Below are 24,373 nucleotides of genomic sequence, written 5' to 3'. Positions count from 1 at the left end.
TCTTGAAATTTTTGTTTGAGAGAATCACGAACAGGCAAAAACTTTTTGATTGCTTCTAATCTTTCTCTAGCTAATCTAGCTGTATAAGATTCAGCACCGGGTGCCATTAATGATATATAAATAACGATCTAATTATAGCTGCAGAGAGGGCGCGACCTGAATGAGACGTAATATGGGTAAACGACAACATATATACTTCTTAAAAAACGCTAAAGACAAAAATAAAGTAATAAAAAAAATACAAAAAAACAAAAAAAAACAAAAAAAAAAAAAAAAACAAAGAGAAACTCGTGGAGAGAAACTCTCGGTAAGTTAGAGGCTTCGGTTTAGCGTCAGTGACCTTATTTTATTCCATTTTTTTCGTATGAGGTTTTTAGTTTTCAAATTTACGTTTCAGCAAAAGGTCTGTTCGCCCTCTCGGCTGCTGAAACAGAGACGTTTCCGTACAGTGAGACATGAAATACATATGGAAAACAACGCTTTAAACAGACATTAACTAAAACTTTGTTTTAAGACATACATAATATCAACGCACACATTGAATACATACGTACAATAGTCCTACAATGTAAGACATAGCACATGTTGATTTTGTTTAAGTGCTTCAGCGTCAAGGTCTTACCTGTATGACTATAATACGTACAACAGATGGGTACTTATATACATGCGTACTATTGGTGCAAAGATTTACACATTTTTCTTTTATGCTTAAAACAATGTGCTCTCTGATTTATATCTCAGCAGATTGTCTTAGCTTTTATTTTGAATAATGAATAGTGCACGACTGTTTTGACTGATCAACTATGTTTAGATTTTCGACACAGCTGTCAGTATATTAATATCGTAAAAGTACGTTAAGAAATAAATTTTCATTTGTCAGAAATTTTATATTTGTAAGTAAATAAGTTGGTAAATTCTAAATACAAATTGAATGCTTGAAATAGTCTTGTAATTTCTCGTTTACGACATTTATGTACAAACGAGACCCACATACGACAAGCACATTAGTACCACTCGCCACAATGCCTGTTGTCTCAGATAAAACCTTACATTTTAGCTTATTGTTGGTTGTAAACACACTCGTCTACTGTGATGGAGACAACGTTTTAGGCTGTGGAGGATTTGTAAAATCCGATGTAGACATTAATTTTTCCCTTGTAGAGGTAAATCCGATTAATCAATTCTGAAAGGTTGTGTGTCCGAGTACTGTAGAAGGTGGCCTAGTGCTACAATGTAAGACATAGAGCATGTTATGATTGTTTTAGTGCTCTTGTCTTACTACCCAAATAGCGGGCTTGTATAGCGTGTTCCTGTGTCGTTGACATCGGAACGAGTAATCAAAGTTACATGAATATCTCACACTTGGCAGTCCATATCGACACTTAGTTCGAGTTTCCTCTGACCCTTGTCACCCCATTTTTGATATTTGGACGTTTATGTTGGGGTGTAGAGTCAGAGTCCATTCCCTGTCGAAAAGTTTAAATTTGCCGACACCATTTGGTGTCGGCATGGGGTATCCGTTTATTAGCTGGCCCAGCAAACTTAAAACGATCTTTCATTGAGATATACCTGCATGAAATCTATAGGAATATTATTTATTTTCTCAAAAATCGTGAGCATAGCATTCGTCATGTCTTTAATCCGCTGACAGACGTGATGAAAGTATGTCAGTGCTGAAATTTGACCTGGATCTGGCCATTTGCCTTATGAGTCACATGACTATACAAATCTCGCAATCTACATGTCATTGACATCAGAGGTCATTTATATATCGACAATAATTTATTAGACAAAAGACACCAGAGTAAGCAATGTCTGACTAAAACATTATGACTTTGTAGAAAAACATTATTTTACAGAGGTCTCGCTAGGATTTTAAAACTAGGAGTCCAGGACTCCCATTTTGGTAAAAATAGGAGTCCCACCATCAAAAGTTGCAGTCCCTTCTTTTCTACAGAATCAACACAGACGTGAGTGCATTTATTTCTAGATGGAGAGGTTTTCATAATGTAATCACTCAGTATAATATAGCTTCATTACAACAGTCCATTGACAGGATTGCAAATTTATGGTTTATTTATTTGTCTAGGTCCTTGTAGTAATTTTAGGCAATGGTTAAATATATGTGATTTGCTGTTTTTTCCCCCGTATTTTCGCAAATACATGTCAAGTCAAAAACATTTTATACCTTACAGCGCATCTTGCGAATTCCACAACATGGCATTGTCCCATATGTTTCTGACCTACATAATTTGCATTTTAAAGTTAAATCTTTAATAAAATAATACCTTGGCTTTGCTTTCGATGATTTGTATATTTTTCTGAAAATATTTACCCGATGATTTACGAAAACAGACAATTTAATAAACTGGTACATCCCAGACTTAGCAAAGTCTGCCATTATTTCCCGTTAGGCCTACTGGTTCACTTACAGTTTCAGACTAATTTTATGACGAAATAGTGTACAAGAGGCAGTTGATACATATCCAGATCACCGATTCTGATCTTAAAACACATGTTTGTATGTTTTATCATCAAAGTCAAAGCCTTTGAACTTGCCGCCCAGCTATTGCATCATGTTTCTTTTTGATGTACTCTTATAATGGCAACATGTATGTATGTCAAGGGGTCTTTCAGTCACTGAATTCTGTCATTGTAAATAGCAGCACAGCTAATTGATTAACACATTTTCCCACAAAGCAGGTGGCTACAGCAGGACTGGCAAGTCTTATTACATGCGTGTGGTGGACTCCCACCTCAGTGATTTTCTGCGTCCCAGATCAAAAATTGGTGTCCAAATACACGTAATTAAGCATTTCCGAGATCTCTGTTTTAGTTGCCAGTTGTGTGAGATGTTCCTGAAAATTTGACTTTTGTTACGATGTTAGTCAACATCAAAAACACGCTACACAGTGACGTTAGTTAGGCAGTAAGAGTCTGACAAGCCAAAACATAAATATCAGCATTGAGGTCTTACATGTAGGACTAGAAGGTAGTCTGCAGTGTGAGATCTCGACCCTGATATTTATGTTTTACGGGGTCAAGGCCTTTCTGCCCAAATAATGGCGATGTTTAGCATGTTCCAGTGTCGATTAACATCGGAACAATAAGTTAAATTTTCAGGAATATCTCACACACATGGCAGTCCATATCGACACTGGGAATGCCAAAATTGGTTACTAGAATGATAAGAATCTTGAACAAACGAAGCAATGTAAACTCTTTAATAATAATATAGTTATAATTGTTTCATTAAAGAAACATCCTTTGACTTAATCTGATTTTGGCATTTCCTGCTTCCATCACATTCATTCAACTGAAATGTTAGTCCTACAGTGCAAGCTCTCAACCCTGATATTGATGTTTTGGGTGTTGAAGTCTTGATGCCCAAAAATTGGTGCTGTGTAGCCTGTTCTGATGTTGATTAACATAGGAACAATAAGTAAAATTTTCAGGAATATCTCACACATTCGGCAGTCAATATCTATGCTTTTCTACAAATGAAAGTTATGTTTTAGTTAGACTTTATTTACTCAGATGTTTTTTTCCCTAATAAATTCAGATTCAATCACAAGCAATTGGAAGTGTTTTCAGGTTCTGTTGGCCTACATTTCAGTTGGCTGGAATGCGATGGAAGCTGGGAATACTGAAATCGGTTAAAGGGATGATAAGAATCTTGAACAAAATGAAGCTATCTAAAGACTTTCTTCAGTCTTAATATATTTTTATTCATTTCGTTAAAGAATTATTCTTCAGTTTAACCCGATTTCAGCATTCCCGGCTTCCGTCGCATTCTAGCCAACTGAAATGTTGGCCAAGGAAACTCTGAAACAGGTCCATTTACTTGTGTGAGAATTTAAATTTATTAGAAAAGAGATAAGAGTAAGTAAAGTCTGACTAAAACATTATGACTCTAATTTGTAGCCATACTTCATTATGGGCTGCCAAGTGTGCAAGATATTCCTGAAAATTTGACTTTTGTTACAATGTTAGTTGACTTCAAAACTTGTTTCACAGCACCATTATTCAGACTGTAAGACCTCAATGCCCAAAACATAAATATCAGGGTCGAGGGCTTACATTGTAGGACTAATGAACTTGAAAACAAGTCCATTTGCTTCTGTGAAAATATCAGTGTATTAGAAAATAAGACAGTAAATAAAGACTGACTAAAACATTATGACTTTAGTCGATATAAGCCTGCAGGTGTGTGAGATATTCCTGAAAATTTGACCTCCTCATGATGTAGTTGACAACAGAACATAATAACTACATATCTACTGCCACATAATTACACATAGTGCAGTGATACACACAAATCTGCAGTTAATTTCATTTGCACTCATCCCTAAGGAACAGAAAAATGAAGACCATATTTATGGTTCATCTGTAATAATGTCTGTTGCCAGATGGGCTAATAGGAAGTCTACTTCACATGGCAAAAAATGCCATTTTCGTTTTCTTTAAACTTAGCTCAGATGTCAGTTGCAAGTTGTTGGGACTAAAATGGTTTGAATTATTTTAATTGATTTTGTAGACTGTTATACAAAATGTACAGTTTAAGATTAAGTTTGGTAGGGTCTTAGCTACCATGTCTGTAAGTCACAAAAATAGGAACTGAGGAAAAACCATTGGCTCTTTTTTTTGTTGCTTTCATTACTGAAAGTGGAGATCATCCATCAGTATGAATTTAATATGGATCTGAATAGGGTTTCCTATCTTGTCATTAATACAAATAATGCCAATTTTTGATCAGATATAGCCACTTCAGGGATGGTCCTGGCTTTTAGAAAGCTGTCGCCAAATAAATCGCCAACCTCAATAATTTGTCGCCAATTTTCAAAAAGTGTCGCCAAAACAAGTAGTGTACATTTTTCCAAGTGTTAATTTAGTCTATTAATGTAACAGGCAATGAAAATTACAAAAGATGGGTTAGTTAATACTTTAATTACAACAAGCATTAACAAAATGTTACAAAGTGTTACATGAAGATCCGTCGCAATTTTAGGGCTGCCCACTTGTTGAATGCAGTTTCAAAGTCTAATTTTTCACATCTGTACATGCTGATTCTCATTAAACTTTTGAGAGATGAGATGCAGAGCTTATTTCTGATGTCAGTTTTTATGAGGTTCATCTTACTGAATCCACGTTTACAGTCTACAGTGCTGACTGGTGACACCAGTAGTCTCTCAGCAGCCCCCCCCCCCCCTTATGGCTAGCTTCACAAAGCTTGTAGCGAATTGCTTCCTAAATCCAAAGAATGATCACTGAATGCTGTATAAATTTTCTCGACAAGCAAAATAGGATCACCATTCCCATGAATGAAACTTACAGGAGTCAACACCTGGCAATATTGGACCGTATATATAAGCATAAATGCACACCCAATTTAGGGATTCTTTCATGCCTGTATTTTGAAAAATAAATAATTATTATTAATTATGCAAAACCGGTTTTTGTTTTGTTTTTTTTTGCTATTTCTTGTTGGGGAGTTTAAGTCTCTGCAGCCGTAACACGGAATTGATGGCAAAAGGAAAAGATCAATGAGTAAAATGCTGCACTGGCGACAGATATAATTGTGATTGAGATTTTTTCCATTTGCTTTGTATTTATACACAGTAGTCGGTACTTCAAAGGTTATCAGTTTTCTATGAAGGTTCAGCAAAACTATTGTATTGGTATATGTAAAAAAAAAACAAAAAAAACACAGAAGGATTAACCATACAATTAATTGTATCTGTTCTGTTCGCGTCTTCAGAAGTCAGTCAGTTGTAGGTATAGTGCAGTAGCATGACTGACTGTATCGCAGCATACAGCACTCAGCCCAGATGTCGGCATAAGCAGATTATGATGTAACAATGCACTGTAAAGATGGGGTTGTCAGTATGAACAAAGGATCGTTTGTGTAACAGATTGATTCCAATGCATTGCTTAGTCAAGTTTGTGGCTTCCTTTCGTTCTCCCTTTTAATTTATCCAGTCCAAATCCATGATTGTATGTACAAATTAAATAACCAAAAAGTATGTCGCCAAAAACATCGCCAGATGGGATATTTTTGTCACCAATAAGGAAAAAAAAATCGCAATTTGCGACATTGGTGAAGCCCAGGACGATCCCTGCACTTATACTAACAATAACTAACCCTTATATGAATTCTCAAGAAATAATTGAACAGAATTTAAATCAAATTTGACATCACCCTGGAAAGATGAGCCCAACAGTCTTGGAATTGTGACTTATCTCACTTCTGCTGAGAACATGGCTGCAGGGTGGAAAGACCAGGGATAGAAGAAGTACAGAAAAACACAATGGGGCAGTGTAATTTCAGTTGAATTCTTTTGTATTTATTTAGGTGAAGCTGTACACTCCTCATGACAGCGGGGTGGAATGACCAGGAATAGATGAAAGACAGAAAAATACAATGGGGGCAATGTAATTTCAGTTGAATACAGTTATTTATTTAGGTGAAGCTGTACACTCCTCATGGCAGCAGGGCGGAAAGACCAGGGATAGATTAAGTACAGAAAAACATGATGGGGGCAGTGTAATTTCAGTTGAATACATTTATTTATTTAGGTGAAGCTGCACACCCCTCATGGAAGCATCAAGTATCAGACTGACTGTGCTCCCAATACTGGCTATTACCTTATACCACTCTATGACAAAGGAGACTTCAAGCTGAAGGTGGAACCTCCACAGGGATGGAGCTTTGGTAAGTCACATTCGTTTTTTTTTTTTGTTGCACTTATCACCCTTATAATAAATTTAGGCTTCACAACAAGAGTAAAACACTTAAAAATTATACATTGTTCGTCACTGTATGATTGTACTTGGTATTTATCTTGTCTTTAGATTGTGTGTTGTTCCATAAGCAACCTTCAAATCTCACTCGCAAGCTCATAATTTGCGAATGGAAAAATGAAATTGGCGAGCTCAGAAAATAACAAGTAGGCTATCATACCGCAATGTTTTTCCCAAAAAATCTTGATTTTCTATTTTTTTAAAAAAAATAATTTATTTGCTGGCAATCAATTTGACTTACATTTTCAGTTTAGAGCGAGTTGCGATTGCCGAAAACATAGAATTAAAATAACGATAATAGTGTACTTATACGTCTTAAATGCATGCCATGCGTGGGTGAGATGCATGCACATAGGCATATTCAGTGCATACATACCCACCCCTTTTTGCGTATTGTCAACTGCACCTCTGTACTGAAGTAACTCTGCAATGTTCAGGTCAGTTCGGATTCAGAAGAGTTGATTGCATCAGCAGCAAGCATCCTGTCCCACTCAGACATCGCATGGGTATCACGTGCTTCATGTTAGTTTCTGTATGCTTTGTTTTAAGTTCATTCTTTTCTGTTTGTGTTCACAGTGTCTTTTATTCATCCCCCACAATGCTGGGTATCCTGTGTTTGGATGATTAATTATTATTTACAGTGATATTTAATATAGCTATTTTTAAAAAAATTCAAAATCATTGGTACTTCACAGCTCCAGCAAACATCACATTGGTTGGACATAAGCGCAAGCTTGCAGTGGCTGATTTATTGGTTACGTAAAATGTTTTTATAAAAATTACAATTATTATGTTAAAAAAAGAAGCAATAAAACTGAAGTATATTTTATTACAGTCCTACTCGTTTATCTCAACATCCTCGGGCCCGAGGAAATATTGTTGACATAGGCAGATGTCAAGATAAGTGTTGGGGGGTGGGTGGGTGTCTGAAAAAAGATACAAGTTAAATTCGTCAGTGAGAGGTGACCTGTTGTCAGTGAGTAGCATTTACACTTTGAGAAAACAAACAATGGAAATTTTGAGTACATGAAGACAAAACCGGTGTGAAATACACTTGTATATTGACAAATTACATTTTGGTTACCTTTGTGTAATAAAATCCACAATAAAATATCACATTGGTCACATCCTGATATGAAAAATATTCACTACGATATTCAATGTCGGTATTATTAGCACATGGTTGCATAGTTGTTATTTATATGCTTCAAGTAAGTGTACTTAAATTGGCCTAGATTTTGGTCAGTCTTTTCCCATCTTATTGAGGCTACCAAGGTGATGAGGCTATTCACAGGGAAATGAAAACCTGTCAACAAGTTGGTTTAAACAGTACATGTATTTAGTTACAGAAGTCACCGTGAAAAGTACATAAAAATGAACTAGAGATATGCGGCTGATATGATTAATGAAGGCATAATATTGTATACATTGACACATGCTAATGAGATATTAAAAGAAAATGATTCTTACAATACATTATTGTTACAACGTCAGCTCAAGTGGTATACATTTAAAATACGTCCCGGAGTTATGAATTCTCTCAAAATAGAAATACATGTAGCAGTAAAAAAAAATTAATGACAAATACATATACATGTAATTGAGATTATTATCTATAGCATAATCAGTGCATAAAATTACAATATAATTTAATTTAAATTTAAATTAATTAAAATTAAATGTTGTTAGCACAACAGGTGGGCCTGGGAGATAACGAGAGTACATGCATTTCTGAACTTAATGCAAGCTTCTTCTGTTTGAGCCTTGATAGTTGTTCTCTCTGGAGAAGACACTGCAACTTTTCCAAGTGACCATAAGCTTTTTCTGAATTTACCAATGAGTTTGATTGCACAAAAAATCTTGTCGAACCATCGCACATTGAAAAGACCTCTCTGTATGAAACACATGGCAAAGGTAGTGTTTCTGATTCATCATTAGCATCAGTATCAATTATGTTGTCTTACATACCATCTTCTGAAACATAATCCATTTTCATGGCAGCAGTAATGTCATCATCTGCTAGAGCTGCTTGGCATTGTTCCTTGTCATCCGTATCAATAGCCATCCGAATAAACTCATCCATCGGAATTCCAGTACCTTCATATAAGCCATCTTCTTCAAGGCTATTTGGGATATCTGATGGGGAGAATCCATGAAATTACTCATTCTTGGGAAAGAAAGCATGCATAAAGCAGTTCTCTATGGTCTCTGGTTTCACTAATCCCCAAGCTGTTTCACTAATCCCCAAGCTTTCCTCAAGTTGTACAGAGCCCCAAGCCAATCTTCCTTAAATTCTTCTTGCTGATCAGTCGCAGACAGCTTTTTGTGGGCAAGAAGTTTTTGATAATGTAGTTTTAGATTCTGGATGATTCCTTGATCCATCAGCTGTATGAGTGACGCATAGCTGCCAACCCTCACGAATTTGGTGTGAATTTCACTACTTTTTCAGTGATTCACGGATTCACGCTGCAAGCCAAAATTCACGAATTCTCCAATTCTCAGTTATTTTAAATCTTTAATAAAATAACCAATTTCCCGTTAAGCGCTAGTCGTGATATTTGCAGTTTCTGAAACGGTCCAGTACTGTTGGTCACGATATTAGTAGATCTACAGCCAATTAGTACAGTTGGCCAGGTAGCAAGCATTTTAGACTATTTTAATCTATATGTATAAGAGTAGTTTTACAAATGCTTTTGAAAGAAACTGGGACCTAACTGGAATTTTGCTCCGTGCATGCATCACCAACACTGATTTGAGTTACTGTTCCGCATCGCATGTAAGATCTTGAAAATGTCTTCACCACCAAGGAAAAAGAAATGTATTGCTCAAAGAGTGAAGTTTAATTTGGAATATATCAAAAATGGGCAGTGCATTCTGCCATTAAACAAGATATTCTTCATGCTTTTTGCACTCGGCATGCCATCGCAGAGATGATGTGAAGAAGCACATCGGTTGCAAAAAACATGTTTAAGTTGGGAAATTTAAGAACTTGCAGATTTCAGCTCTGGAATATTTTAAGCCATCAGCGGAAGACCTGTAAGCTACCAACTCTGAAACATTATTTATGAGTTTTCTTGTCGAACACAATCTACCTTTATCAGCTGGAGACCATGCTACAATCAAGCACTTGAAGTTAAAGTCTGCCACAGTATCATGTTTTGATGAATAAATAATAAATATTTCTGCATATATGTAGTGTTTTAGTTTTATATTGCGATCTTGATATAGTGTTGTATTGATGGTCAGAGTGGATGGAGTTATTGTCACGGTATTTTTCACTAATTCATGTACCAAATTCATGACTTTTTATCCCTATTTTCACTAATTGTGAGACTGGAAGGTTGGCAGCTATGGTGACGTGGTATTGGGCGGAAGAAAAAATAGTTGGACAAGTTGGAGATTATCCTTACATGGGTGTGCATAACAATTATCCACAAGCAAGGCAATTTTTCTTCCTTGCACTTTCATTTTTCTGTCGAGTTTCCTTATCCACTCCATAATAATGTCCGACATCATCCAAACTTTTGTATTTGCATAATAATCCACAGGAAGATGGTGCACATTTTTAAAACAGCGAGGCTTCTTAGACTTGCCAATAACTAGAAGTGACATTTTATCATTGCCAATCATGTTCGATGTGACTAGAACAGATATGCGGTCTTTTGGCTGTTTCCAACCAACACATGGTTGTCCTTTGATGCAGTATGTCTTGTCTGGAGTACACTTAAAGAATAAAGCTGTTTCGTCCACATCCTCAGACCTATAATTCTGCAATATATCTTTAAGCTGGGCTTTCCATCCATCAAGCTGTGATGTGTCTGCTGAGTTGGCTTCTCCACAAATCCTTTTGCATCTGATATTATGATGAACTTTAAAGTGACTGAACCACTTGTTACAGTGAAGTTCTCCACTATAAGTTTTTTCGCAAATTTCACAATCTTTGGATAAGGTGAAATGTGCAGTGTGGGTTTCATTTAACCATTTTGCTATGGCCTCCACCATGTCTACTGCTACTTCCTTTGGGGAGCACAGTTACCTTCAATGTAGTCTTTCTTTATAGACAGACAGGGTATTATGTTTAAGAGAAAAATTTTCACAGACATCTTTGCAAGATGCTCCACCCTCAACTTCCTTAACAGCCAGATATTTAGTTTCCAGAGACTGTAAATTTAATTTGCGTTTTACACTGCCGTTGGTAGCCATCGTAAATATAAATAAAGTTAAAAAGGAAACTTTCACAGCACAGTAAACTTATTTTAATCGTCAATCACTTTGGAAAGTGCAAGAATCGATCAGATTTCATTGCTTTTATTTAAGTTTCCGTGAGTGGCTAACTTTATAGGACCAAACAAAAGCCTGTTTTTTTTTATCCAACCATGACTGACATAAATGATTAGGCGGGGAAACTTAAAGCCTTGTGGCAAGATCAACTAATTGTTGAACAAAGTTTGGGTTGAAACTGGCAGCTGGTTGACATGATTAGAAAACAAAGGATTTGTTCAAGGTGGGACCAAGGGCTTTTGTCGACATGTACATTTTTTTTTATCTCGATGTTGACAGAAGCATGACAGTTTTGGTAGTAATAGTAGACTAAGGGACCAGGACTTTACTTTTTAGTTGAAATAGTGGCTTGTCAATATAAGTGGGTAGGATTGATTAACACAAAGACAAATATTTAATGTAAGTTTTTTTTGTTTACTAGAACCTGTCATATAATTGATGTTGACAATTGTCATCCTCCCCCTTTCCCCATTGTTGGCATTCTTTGGCTAGTGAGTTGTCAAAACAAATTGCAAGTTACTCATGGCTACAATTTTCGAGGGTTGTCCACAAGGACTGATGAGTTCCATATAACCTCTAAATGTTTTCTTTAACCAATACATAACAAGATGTGTCACATGAAAATAAAGATTTTTTTTGTCCCAAAGCCTCTTACACAGCAGTATTTCAGAAAACATAATTTTCATTAATCTTAGTAAAAAAAAATAAAGAGATGGAGGGAAATTATGACCACCAAATATGTCTGTAGCATGTTGTCTATATAAACAATAAATAGTCTTGTTTGAGAGCCCATGTAAACTCTTTGGGGGTGGGGCAGATTATACAATAGATCATCATGGAGGCAGTTAAAAGGTTAGGTGGTCACATGAGCAACCACCGTTTTATTGATTGCTTAACTGGCTGGGAGTAGCTAGGGTGAGACCATATAAACATCCTTTGAAGTCTGCTGTGGGAGAACCTAAGAGGCTAATTTGCATAGATAAAGTAGAACAACCTAATTTGTTGCAAGTTATGTAATCAAGGACAGGAATATCGAAGGAAAGAAGTTATGCATCATTACCTTGATTGATAATGTTTTAGCTAATTTTTTTAAAGTTATTGGCAAGTTTGTTATAAGCAGCAACAGTTCTTTGAACTTCAATTTCACTTCATATATAAAAAGCAGAACACTATAATTTTTTTAGTGGAATAGTGTACAAGTGCGATTCATCTGCAGATCAAGCAAAGCCCAGCAAAACTACTTTATAAGACACAGCAGCAGAGATGGGATCATGTTATTTATTTTTGCACACACTGCAAACACATCATTTTGACATCAAGAGAAATAGTGACATTATCCAGCATCCTTCACATTCTCCCCACTGCAGTGCAGATGCAGAAAGATCATTTTCTGTGATGAGAAAAATTCAAGAAGAACTTTAACATCCAGTCGCTAATGAGTTCAGATATAAACACAGATTAAACTTGCATTACCTTCAAGTTCAACCCCATCTACTGAACTATTGAGAGCAGTAAAGACTGCATCCAATTAAGAAAATAGTTAAATGGTCAATGGATTTAAAGACAGAAATTTCATATTTTTAATATCATTTAATGTCTGGTTGTTATTATTGAGTGTTGGCACATGTCTGTATGTGTGATGTTGATATTGTTACGTGTTTAGGCTCTTACAAAACATAACAAGAAAAAAGTGAAGACAACAAGCTTTGTAAAATTTAACTAAAGAATTTATTTCCCTAGGAAAAACAAGGTAAAAATGAGAAAAAGAACTTAGGTTTTACGAATCGATCCAAACATTTAAAAAATTGAATTCCTATTATTCAAAAGTCTTAAATGAATCCGAGTTTGAGTCCTGATGAAATCCAAAATGGAAGATGATGACATCAGTTGTAACCTGTGAAGTGCTGCAGTGTCCACAGTCTCTTGTTGAATCGCAGAAAATATTATTCCTGTTTTTATTAATCCTGTCCTTGTCCAAGAATTAATTTAGAGCACTAGTATTTCCAGGGAAAAGAATCACTTTTCTTTAAAATAATTTGAAGAAAATAAAATAATTAGCCTAAAACTGGTCACAACGTAAAACATCTGGACGTCTCAAGTGTTAAGGCACTAATGACAATTCCTTCTCAAAACATTTGTAATAAGTCTAAATACGACGCAAAACAAATTCTGGATGGAGGTCAAGAGTTCATCCTTCTGGAAAACCATAAGTTTGTAACAATAAACACACGCTGTTTGTCACGTACTCCAAGTATGGCCTTGATTTCACTTTATGACTCTTACTCTGAGAAAGAATAAAATAAAATTAAAAAAAAGTTGTTTACCGAAAACTATCACTGGTTCTGAATCAAAGTCAGGAACTAGGTCAGCATTAGATTAATTGTCTCTATAAAGTTGTTTAAGTCAAAATTTAAAAAAAAAAAAGAAGTCCAGTAAATAAAATTACATTGCAATAGCATGTAATAGAATAAAAAATATTTAAAACTAACAAACAAACAGTTAAATTAAATCAAATATAAATTAAATCAAATATACATAACAGTATTGGACATTGTTAAATCTACCAACTATATTTTATTTGTAAGTGTATTAAATTTTCAGGGGAAACATATTCTTTTCTATCTTTTTTTAAAATAAAATTTCAATTTGCAGCAATTTTCTATAAGATTATATAAATGATAACTTATTTGCATTTGGACATGCAAACAACCCCCCCCCCGCTTTCAAAACACTTTTTGAGTCTCAAAAACCCTTGACATTGCCTGAGAATATGGCCCGTATGTCCTTAAGGTGCTTGTTGTGGAGGTCTCCTATTGCTTGCTGCAACATATATCATTTTTCAACTGTTCACATATCTTGGTATTGCAAGTTGACATGAATGTTAGTGTAATCGAATTTGATTAGTACACTCTGTCCTGAAGAAACATTGTCAGTTTTACTATGCTTTTAGCAAAGAAAGTTTTACAGATGCTGGTTAGAAACACGTTACCTGGAAAACTAAAAAAAGGCACACTCCCAACATGGTTCATCTTCAGATAATCATTGATGATTGCAATTGTAAAATACTGGCTGATGACAGCATTGATGACAATGAAATTTTGAAGTAGACGAAGTTGGAGCTGGGACACTGCTGCTAGAAAAACCAATGAGGGATTTTGAGTCAGAAAATGATGTTGAATACTACAAGACTGATATACATTAATGCTGGCAGGACAAAAAGTGATGTAAATCCTCTGAATGGTAATTTGAAAATTAAATTTTTGAACTGGAGAATATCAAGCCAATAAACCGTTTAATGCTATTTTTTTTAAAGTGGATTTCTTGCATTTGATCATGGATTAAATAAATCTTTGTTTAGATTAGAGTAAATGTGGAGACATGATTGACAACAGCCATGGGAGAAAAAGGAAGCCTTGCTTACCCGATAAGTTGCATTGGTTATATATATATATATATTGCCCATACGTTTACATAAATATGATAAAGACTTTTAATAGAAAGCTAAATATGTGATATTGACCAGTCCATACTTTAAAAAAATGAGTGGAAATAAGTGCTCATATTCAAATAATAACTGTTTAAGTTCATTTTAAGCAAGTAACATCTGAACAGTTAATGAACTTTACAACTCATGACATAAGATAAAAGACACATACAGGAATAAATGACAAGAAAAGCTGCAAAGTTTTGTGAATATTACAGACTTTATGATGTGTAAACTTGTCTTTGGTGTTCCTGGACTGTATGTTTAAAAGTACACCGGGATTTTTGCAGACTTGGATATGCAGTTGTAACAGGAAAATATATGTATATTTCTGAGCTAGTAAAAAATAGAGATTTTTCTTTTAGACATATTTAAACTTTTCACCAAGAAAAGGAAACATAAATAATGATGAAATACAAAGGTAGTATGTAATTTTACCTGTATTTGCAACATTAAGTGCAGATGTGATGAAGTTGTGTATGTGACTTAATGCTTATAATAAAATTCATCAGACTTCTAGAATCATTTTTCATATAGGGTTTTGTGTTTTGTGTATCTATTATGTACAGTAATTAGAGTACTTGTAATTTAAAAGCAGAATGAAAATTTTCTTTTCTCAAAACATACAGCACTGAGAAAACTTGTACTGTATACAACTGTGTTGCATGCATATGTGTGATTTTGATTTTTAACATAACTTTTAACAATTTTCTAGTCATATCATTAGGGTGTCTGCAATGTTGGAGTTTATAGTGAAGTCTAGCGCTGGGGCATCATGCTGCATGATGTCCCACCAGTCACATTATCCTGACACGAGTCAGACCAGTCTTAACACTAACCTCTGAATGCTGAGTGCCTAGTGAGGTAGCTGTTAGTATTATTTTAATGAGTCTCTGGTATGACTAGGCAAGGGTTTGAACCAGTGACCTGCCCTTTTAGAACTAATGAATTCTGGTCATCTTTTATTTTAAATTCCACACTCTTGTAATTAAGACCTTATTGCATGTATATTGTCACACCATTGGAATTGGGGGATTCTCAAAATGACAATGAAGAGACCTGTGGTTTCTAAAAATCATTGGGAATAGTATGCAGATTATCCATGGTTCCTGCAATTTGTTGCTCTGAATGTGCAAATTTAATTTTTTATTCAGAATAAAAGTGTTTTAAATGATCCCATTTATGTCTTTTTGTCCACCGTCTCAACTGATGTACATGTATGTGTAAATATGCAAGCATTTATTTTATAGAGACCATATAGTTTGTGCAGAAACTATCTGATTGAATGATTACTTAGTATGGTATAGCAAACAGTCATGAAGGAAGAATCTTGACATTGAAAGGTTAGTAAGTGTAAAAAAATAACAGAAAAAAATTGTTGGATTAGGATGACAGAGGGGAAGAGGATCAGGTGGTTTGTCACTGACAGAAAAATGCACAGAAAGTAGTGACACGGAATTTAGCTGGCACCTTGACACAGAATGGGAACTGGTGGCTGTGTTTTACCCCATCCTCCTGATGCTCCACTATCCATGATTCCTTCTCCTCATCCCATCATGGTGTATGTAGAAGAGCTCTTCCTTTTAAGGACTTTTCTGGCAGCATCTTATCACTTGAAATGAGATATTATGCTATTTTCCAGTGCTGGCATTGACATTTGCCTTCATGGTCATCTTCAGCTGAAGGTCAGTTTCAGGGGAAGATAGATTCAATATACATCTCAAGTCTCTTCTGAAACTTCAAGCATAGGAGGAAAATTCCACTCTTGTTTGAAGAAAAGGATGAAATTTTCTAAATAAATCAGATTTCACAATGAAAATAACCATATGCCTTGGTGATGTGGTGCACAATCATTAATTCAGTTGATTTTTGGTGTGATTTTGGGAAATTAGAATGAATCACTTAATTTCATGTCAGAGAGCAGATCTTGCACATCTCTAAACTTAAGCACATGTAACAAACTTTTTATATAAAAAAATTTCTTCTCCCAAGTCATTTTATTATTACTTTATTTTTAGACCCACATCTGCAGTACCTATTCATGTGTAGGTTGAGTCTAACTGCAGACAGCTTAGACCCTGTCATGTAATGTGCTGGCAGATCAGTGTTGGTTTATTCTACTGCTCACTTCTAACAAATTGTATAGACCCCAGTCAGCCAGTGGATTATGTGATGGCAGATTTGGGTCTGTACATCTTGCAGTTGTACTCAACTTACAAGTGAGTAGTACATATGTACTTGGGATAATTATATTACTTAAAACCTTTATTTACTCTGTACAGAGTTGCACATCCTTTTCTTTTTTTCACATTATGTTATTCATTAGCTATTTTTTATTTGAAGAAGACAATGCTTTCTCTGCATCATATGAAGCATTTGTTAAGTGCATTCATTTTTTTTTTTTACAGAGCCAGAGAGCATAGAGCTACATATTGATGGCACAACAGACAAGTGTAGTCTTGGAGAAGATATCAACTTTGTGTTTACAGGATTTTCTGTTTATGGAAAGGTCACCAGCAAAGGTCAGAGCACAGGCCCTTCAGGAGTCACTCTCACCATGTCAAAGATTGGGTCATCAGAGATTCTACAGACCACCATTACTTCTGAAGATGGGAGGTATGACAGAGTGAAACAAAATGTCAGTTGTGGTAAGCATGGGAATTTGCTTTGATCCAGTGCTTTTCGGCAGACCATTAAAGCATGGTGAGATCATACTTACCACCATGCCTTAAGTTTTTTCTTACTTTGCATTTATTTCTTGTCATCATGCTTTAAATTTTCAAAAGGTCTGAAAAATGTATTTTAAAACTTCAAGATCTTATAGGCCAGGTCATTACATTCTTTGATTACTTGCAGATTACCTAACTTTATCACTTCTTGAATGATTGCAAATATTAATACAGTCCTAAGTTGTTTTGGATTAGAAAAATTGGCTCCAGCAAAATCCACAATCCAGCTTTTGTACAGTGGTCCCACTCATGAACAGTCCCCTTGACCAGGCCAGCATAATAGTGCAGAAATGTAAAATTTACCCCTCACAAGTGGCCGTATTTTATTTTATGTGTCCAGAACCATGAATTCATCCTGTAAGGTAATCCGATTATGTTTATGGATGTCTGTTTCTTGGATGTTTTTTTGGGCTAACTTACTGAAAGAAATGTTGGATAAAGTATATGTACAGCTAAGGTTAATATTATATCATTAATGTCGATGTTTACAGGAAATTGGGTCAAAAATGTTGTGATTGAGTTTTGAGTTATATATATATCAGCATTTTCTTATTTTAATTTTGTCTTCTATTTCTCAGTATGCATATAACAGTTTGAAGCAGTAGTTTCTTTCAAGTTGAAAAATCTGTGGTGTATGTTTATTGTTAACACATTTTGTATAATTATGTATAAAAATTATTATATTCATACCCATTGTATTCCTACTTGTAGTCTTAAATGTATGGATTGAGATAGATGCTGTGTATTTTGTAATCCAATTTGCCTTACTGCTGTGTTATCATAAGATGTCCGGTTTAGTCACTCAGATAATTGTTAAGATTACAATTATTGAACAGTAGTAACAGCTGAGAAGTGGCAGCATCAATGTACAATACCCAAGTCAGCAGGAAAATGGTTTGATAGCCTTTATGGCTTCCATTAGTAAAATGTTGAGCTTGTTGACTTTGATAATTAGTGGCTGTTACTACTGACAATAATTGTCAAAATTACAAATCCTAACGGCCGCGAGGTCAAATCTGCGTGATGTTAATGGTACATATCAAAACCATTTTGGCTTCTCACTTAATGTTAAAAAAATGTATAAAAACCATAGGGTACCAGATTGCAACTAACGAATCATGTGACAAGATCACTTCCTTTATAAACACACGGCAATTTGTTTAGAAGCATAAAAAATTGTTTTATCAGTATTGTTATCGGCAACATGAATAACTTACTGCATAAAGATCATCATGTCATCGAGGAAAAGAAAAATTCTCAATTTAGAAGAGAAAGTGAAATTAATTCAACTGATCGAGAGGTGGGGGGGTCGAGGATCCTTGCAGAAAACTATAGTCTGACTCTACGTTTGTTTGTACCCCTCTACTGATTTCAAAAACGTCAGAAAGACTCAGATACCAGTATTGTGAAAGATAAGGAAACAGTTCTGTAGAAGTGGGAAGGTGAAATGGACAGAGAAAGGAAGATTGTTTGAGCCAGGAGATGTTTGTATCTTGATTTGAATGACAAGAAAAAGAACAATTTTGTAAGATGAATTGGGATATGACGACTTTACTGCAAGTAACGGATGGTTGCACAGATTTCAAGTGCGACACAATATTAAGTGTTCTGTCCGTAGTGGAGAATCAGCTGATGTTAATAATGAAGATTGGAACAAAAGACTAAACGACATATGCATGGGATATGACAGCAAGGATATTTTTAATTGTGATGAGACTGGTTTGGTTTTTAGACTGTTACCAACAAAGTGACAGATGATGTGATTTGTAACATAATTATAAAGACAGTTTTAAAACTATATCAATGGTTATTCATAGCATTCTTTTGAAAATGATGAAACAGTTTGTTTTACGTTTATTTCACAACATGCATGTAACTTTTTAATGAAAATATTAAATGTTGTAGACTTAAATGTACTTATGACTTTCTTCATATGTATTTATTATTCACATTTGTCATCCCCCCTCTAGAAAGGCCACCCTCATTATAAGGCCACTTCCCTGCTGCAATAGGGGTGGCCTTTTAAGAGGGGGACTACTGTATAACAGTCTCGGCGTGGCTCCCGAAATTTTATATATATGTATTTTTCATGCATAAAAAAAAAAATTTCTTCTGAAAAGTACAAAAAAAACCCCATAAAAAGTTTATTATCATTTTGGGGAAAAGATCGCACATGAATAGTACAAGACAATTGTGGAGTGGCTCCTGAAATTTTATATGTATTTTTCTCATACACAAATAAATATTTTCTTCATAAAAGCATGAAAAATAAAGTGTAAAATGTTTATTCTGGGATTGCATAGAGCTTCGCCAGTGTCACAAACAATGATTTTATTTTCCTTATTGGCGGCAATATTTTTTTTTGGCAACATTGTTGGCTGTTTAAACTTGTATATACAGCCATTGGTTTAGAGTGGAGAAATTCAGAGGCCCTATTAAAGAAAGCCGCAAACCTGATATAAAATGCACTGAAATTTATCTATTGTTACATAAACAATTTCTTGTCCATACTGACAAACCATCTTAGCAGTGCATTGTTATATCATATTCTGCTTATGTTGACATCGAGCATTAGTACTGTATGCTGTGAGATATCTGCTTTTTTTTGTTGATGACATTTCTGGTAGCGGAGGTAACCGGACGAGGCATTATCTCATCTATCTTTTGTCAGATTTTCAGCCGCTCGCTAGTAATTAATTTATTTACATAGACTGACATTTGTGTGTGGATAGTATGTAAAATTCCTCTTCTTTCCACTCAGAATTAAATATTTCAGAACACCCACATTTGCTGTACTAATCCCTGTCATCAGACCAGAACATCATCTGTTGACTCTTTGTAAAATTTCTGACGCATGAGTGGAAGGCAGCTTCACTCTGCTACCACAAATGTTCAAAAAAAAAAAATCTTGTTGGTTTATTAAATAGGCAGGGAGGAACTGTAACTACAATCAACCAAACAATGGCCAATTCCTTTTTTTCAAAATGTACCCAGATAAAATAGTTTGCTGAAATTTCAAAGAAAACATTACCAAACATTACCTTTTTGAACCACTAACTGTTATGAAAGCATACTAAGAAAATGAAAAAATCTCAATCATGCAATACAATTTTTTGATGTTGCCACCACAATAAGAAACTGGCATTTGTTTGGTTCTCCAAAGCTGGCCTTTAGTGGTGACTTCAGTAACGCATCCACATTTCATCAAGGAAAGCCGACTACAATCTTCAGTAACAACAAAGAACTTTTTTTCAAAGAAGTCAGTACCAAACTTAAATAAAAGCAATGGAATCTGATGGATTTTTTTCATTTTCCAACGTGACTGGAACACGTTTACTGTGCCATGAAAGTTTCCTTTTTGCAGGGAAAAAGTTTGTGCTTACGAATGCTACCACTGGTGGCTTAAAACGCAAACTAACTTTTACCAACTTGGGATGTACTTTATCATTCATTACATGATTGTGCTATGTTTATCCACTGAATTCAGACCTATATGACCTGTAAAAAAATTATTGAATACTTTAAATCCATGTGCATTTTTTTGATGGAATTACTTGTATTGTGGATTTAGTATATGTGATGAGATTCGCGGGTGAGTACACGGTGTTGATACTCCATTCATGCTATACTTAAGACATGTATATGTAAACAGTATACACGTATATGTACCAATCCATGGTTCTCTAAATAAAGTAAAATATTATATGCACATATTGCGCTATGTGAGTGCATCTGTTGTTAGTAAGAGGGATTTTCTTAATATAACTGCTCACTTTCTAGCTTTGCTGCTTAATTCCATTAATAGGACTGCATATTTTTGGTTTTATTATTTGCCTACATACTGGTATTAACAACATGCATTGGTTAAATAGTATTTGCTTCACTACTATATATATTTTTCGTATTTTCACGAAAATGAATTCTGTCAGAAAACAACTGTGACCATACAGCATTTTTTTGAATTCCACAACATAGTATTGTCTCATGTTTCTGACCTACATAGTTAAATATTTTGGCTAAATCTTCTATCACATATTATTTAAACTTTATTTTCATTAAATTATATATTTTCCTGAATCTGTTTGCCCGATTAGTTTTTAATGTAGACATACTAATGAAGTGGTATATCATAGACGCTGCGATGTCTGCAATTACAGGTTCACTTATGATTTCAAACTGATTTTTAAAATAAAATAACACAAACACAGCCATTATAATCTCCAATTATTAAAAAGAAATAAATTAGAAAATACTTTTCACCAATTAAATTTTTTAAAATCAAAATATTCTTTAACATATTGATGTTTAAATTTTGAAACAGAATTTGGTATATTTTCATAAAAGTACAGTTGGCCCAACTTCATGAAATCGAGTTTCGAAAGGGTTAATTGTTAGTTAGCTATTAAAACATGCCTGTGAATGTGAAAGAATTTCTTTGTCTTTTGTTGTTTAAGGGTTGAACACCATTTTCAGCACAAGATAGGCTATACATGGTGGCCAGTATAAATGGTGGAGGAAGAACCTGGGAAAACCCCAGAAAGAACCTACCAGCAAGCTATCTCACATACTCACATTGGCCAAGCTCGAAACCCACAAAGACAGGTGAGATGGTAGTGATCCATGATGGTTAGCTATTTAGACCACTCCGGGCCCCCTATTTGTTTGTCTGTTTATGCTAATTGGTATGAACACTGCATAAATACATTTTGCCATGGGTTACAACACTGCCAGAACTTCCTGTCTACAGTGAGGGGCCATATATAAAGTCGTAAGCTCAGCCAGTCATTTTACATTTGAAAAATCTGAGGGTGAAGTCGTTTTCGCTTTCCTAATAGAAGAAGGTGAAGTTTACATTTTTCAGGTGACTTAGTTGCCCGCTTGGCCTGGTAGCATGACCCCTGGTCTTTGCATAAATGGAGGATTAATAATTTAGAATAAAAAGTAAAAGTTATTTGGCTTGATGACAGTGGGGAGAGTTCTTGCTGAAAATTGTTATGCTGGGAATACTAAATAAACAAGATCATAAGAGATAAAGAGAATATTCTGCAGCATTGGGAAAATGCAGTAAATGGAAAGAGAATTATTTCACTATTTGTACCAAAATTTAAATAACCTGTTTTACTGGTTTTGCAATGCTCATGCCAACAATACACCACTAGCATTTCATGTATAGGAATAAGAACTATTAATTTATGTTAACTTGAAACACGTCTGTTCTTAAGACAAGAAGAACCTTTTTAATAATTGATGCTACTTTTAAATTAGATGCTTTGAAGTGTATTTAGCTTTCTTACTATGTACAGATACATATACAAATGCATCCTTCTCACAAAAGACACAATATACAGCCACTTTCCCGCTGCAGAATGGGTGGCCATGTATGAGGGGACCACTGTATACATTTCTTAAATCATAACCAAATTTAAAAATACCATCATGACTAAGCATTGATGTGCACTGAGCTAGTGACCCACTATAGTAAGCACCTAGCTTATGGAGCAGAAATGTGTAAAATATAATATTATTCCAGTAGATATGATTGTAGAAATTTAATGGTCAACTTTTAGCTCAGAATTCTAGTTTAATGAGTGGACAAAACTAGGTCATGTATTGAATCAGAGTTGTGAAAATTCAAGTTTCTGTTGTGTTCCAGACAGTGTATTGTGTTACGACTCAATTGTCTTAAACTAAGTAACAGAAAAGAGTGAAAGCCAACAAGTTTTGTAAAATACAACAAATAATTATTTGCCAAGAAATACAAATTGAAAATTTAAAGATAACTTACAGTATTGTGAAGTAAATCCCAGAAAGTTCCATCAAAAGTCCAAATTATAGAGTTATGAAGTATTTCCCCACTGTTGCCTACTATTCTCTTTATCTGTTATGATGTTTTTGGAGTATTTCCAACATAAAATTTTTCAGGAAGAACTCTTGAATTCTCCCCATTGTCAATGAGTTGAATAACTGTTTTCTAAAGTAATAAGTTTTCCTTTACATAATGACTTGTTAATGTTTTGTGATAATTTAATGTTTCTGATTGTACAGTACTGTAGTATAATCATACAGACTAAGCTTTTATCGAGTAGATGAAATGCCTTGTTCATAAGGATGTGATACACATGCTGTCACATGATTTTTGGTACCCTGTTTTGTTCAGGGGTAATTTCTCCTTTTGTGTGAATGCTATATTAGGCTTATGTTGAACATGGTATGATCTTGGCAGTTATGTCTGGTTGTCATCATCAGAGAGAAGAACTCAACAGCTTTGTGAAGCCCAAAACTAAATCACAACATTGTTGAGCAAATGTCCTGTAAGTGTCAGTATTTATAATTGTTATAATGTACTTTAACCATTATTTCTTTCAGTAACAAAAGCCTGTCATTGGGGAAACAGACATTGCAAGAGATAATTGGATTACATGACTTACTGTATGAATTAAATATCGGTTCTGGACATATTAGATTAAATGTGGCCACTTGTGAGGGGAAAATTTTAAAAAAAATGGCAACAATGCTGGTTGCATGCTTTATTCAGATGAGTTGCTGTCCATGAAGGGCACTTTTGTACACAAACTTGTCAATGCCAAGAAAACTGGCCAATTGTGTGGGGTGGGGTGGGGCACATATAAGACGCACATTAATGTAGTAGTTTCGTTAGGTCATACTGGTCCTCTGAAAAATTACCCCAGTAGCCCAGAATTTGAATGTTCTGTCAGGCTTGTTATTCACATATGTTGATCGTGTTCTTTCAGTTACAAGTTTTCCCAAGTTATGCCAGGAGAGTATGTGGTCAGGGCAGCACGGGATTCATATAGATTTGAAAAGGTAAATCCTGAATAATAAAAAAAAAGAATAAGAACAATAATAATCATGGTCAGTACAGCACAGGATTCTAATTCTATAGAGTTGAAATTGTAAATACTTGTAAACAATAATAGTAAAAGTAATTTCATTACATAAGAATGTACTGTATATATTCAATTGAATGTAGAGTGAGACTACAAACTGCTCCGACACAGATCTGCCATTTCATAATGTAGCCTGTTAGAAGTAATCAGTTGAACAAATATCATATGCC

General features: G+C 34.8%; 1 protein-coding gene across 1 annotated transcript in view; it reads left to right on the top strand.

Annotated features, from left to right (window-relative positions):
• The first annotated feature begins 996 nt into the window (after positions 1 to 996).
• The window catches only part of LOC149793311 (BOS complex subunit NOMO1-like), a 185,666-nt gene continuing 162,289 nt past the window's right edge, over positions 997 to 24,373 (top strand). Inside the window, exons 1-4 of the mRNA XM_089967278.1 lie at positions 997 to 1,163; positions 6,577 to 6,712; positions 16,975 to 17,182; positions 24,048 to 24,120. Of these exons, the coding sequence (XP_089823404.1) occupies positions 1,023 to 1,163; positions 6,577 to 6,712; positions 16,975 to 17,182; positions 24,048 to 24,120 (558 nt within the window). The 5' untranslated portion in view covers positions 997 to 1,022. The remainder of the gene's footprint in view (positions 1,164 to 6,576; positions 6,713 to 16,974; positions 17,183 to 24,047; positions 24,121 to 24,373) is intronic.

The sequence above is a fragment of the Sinohyriopsis cumingii genome, chromosome 8 (assembly GCF_028554795.1).
Source record: "Sinohyriopsis cumingii isolate HCF-2022 chromosome 8, ASM2855479v2, whole genome shotgun sequence".
NCBI classification, from domain to species: Eukaryota; Metazoa; Mollusca; class Bivalvia; order Unionida; family Unionidae; genus Sinohyriopsis; species Sinohyriopsis cumingii.
The sequence above is the reverse complement of the archived record's forward strand: the minus strand, read 5'-3'. Positions and strand labels throughout refer to the sequence as shown.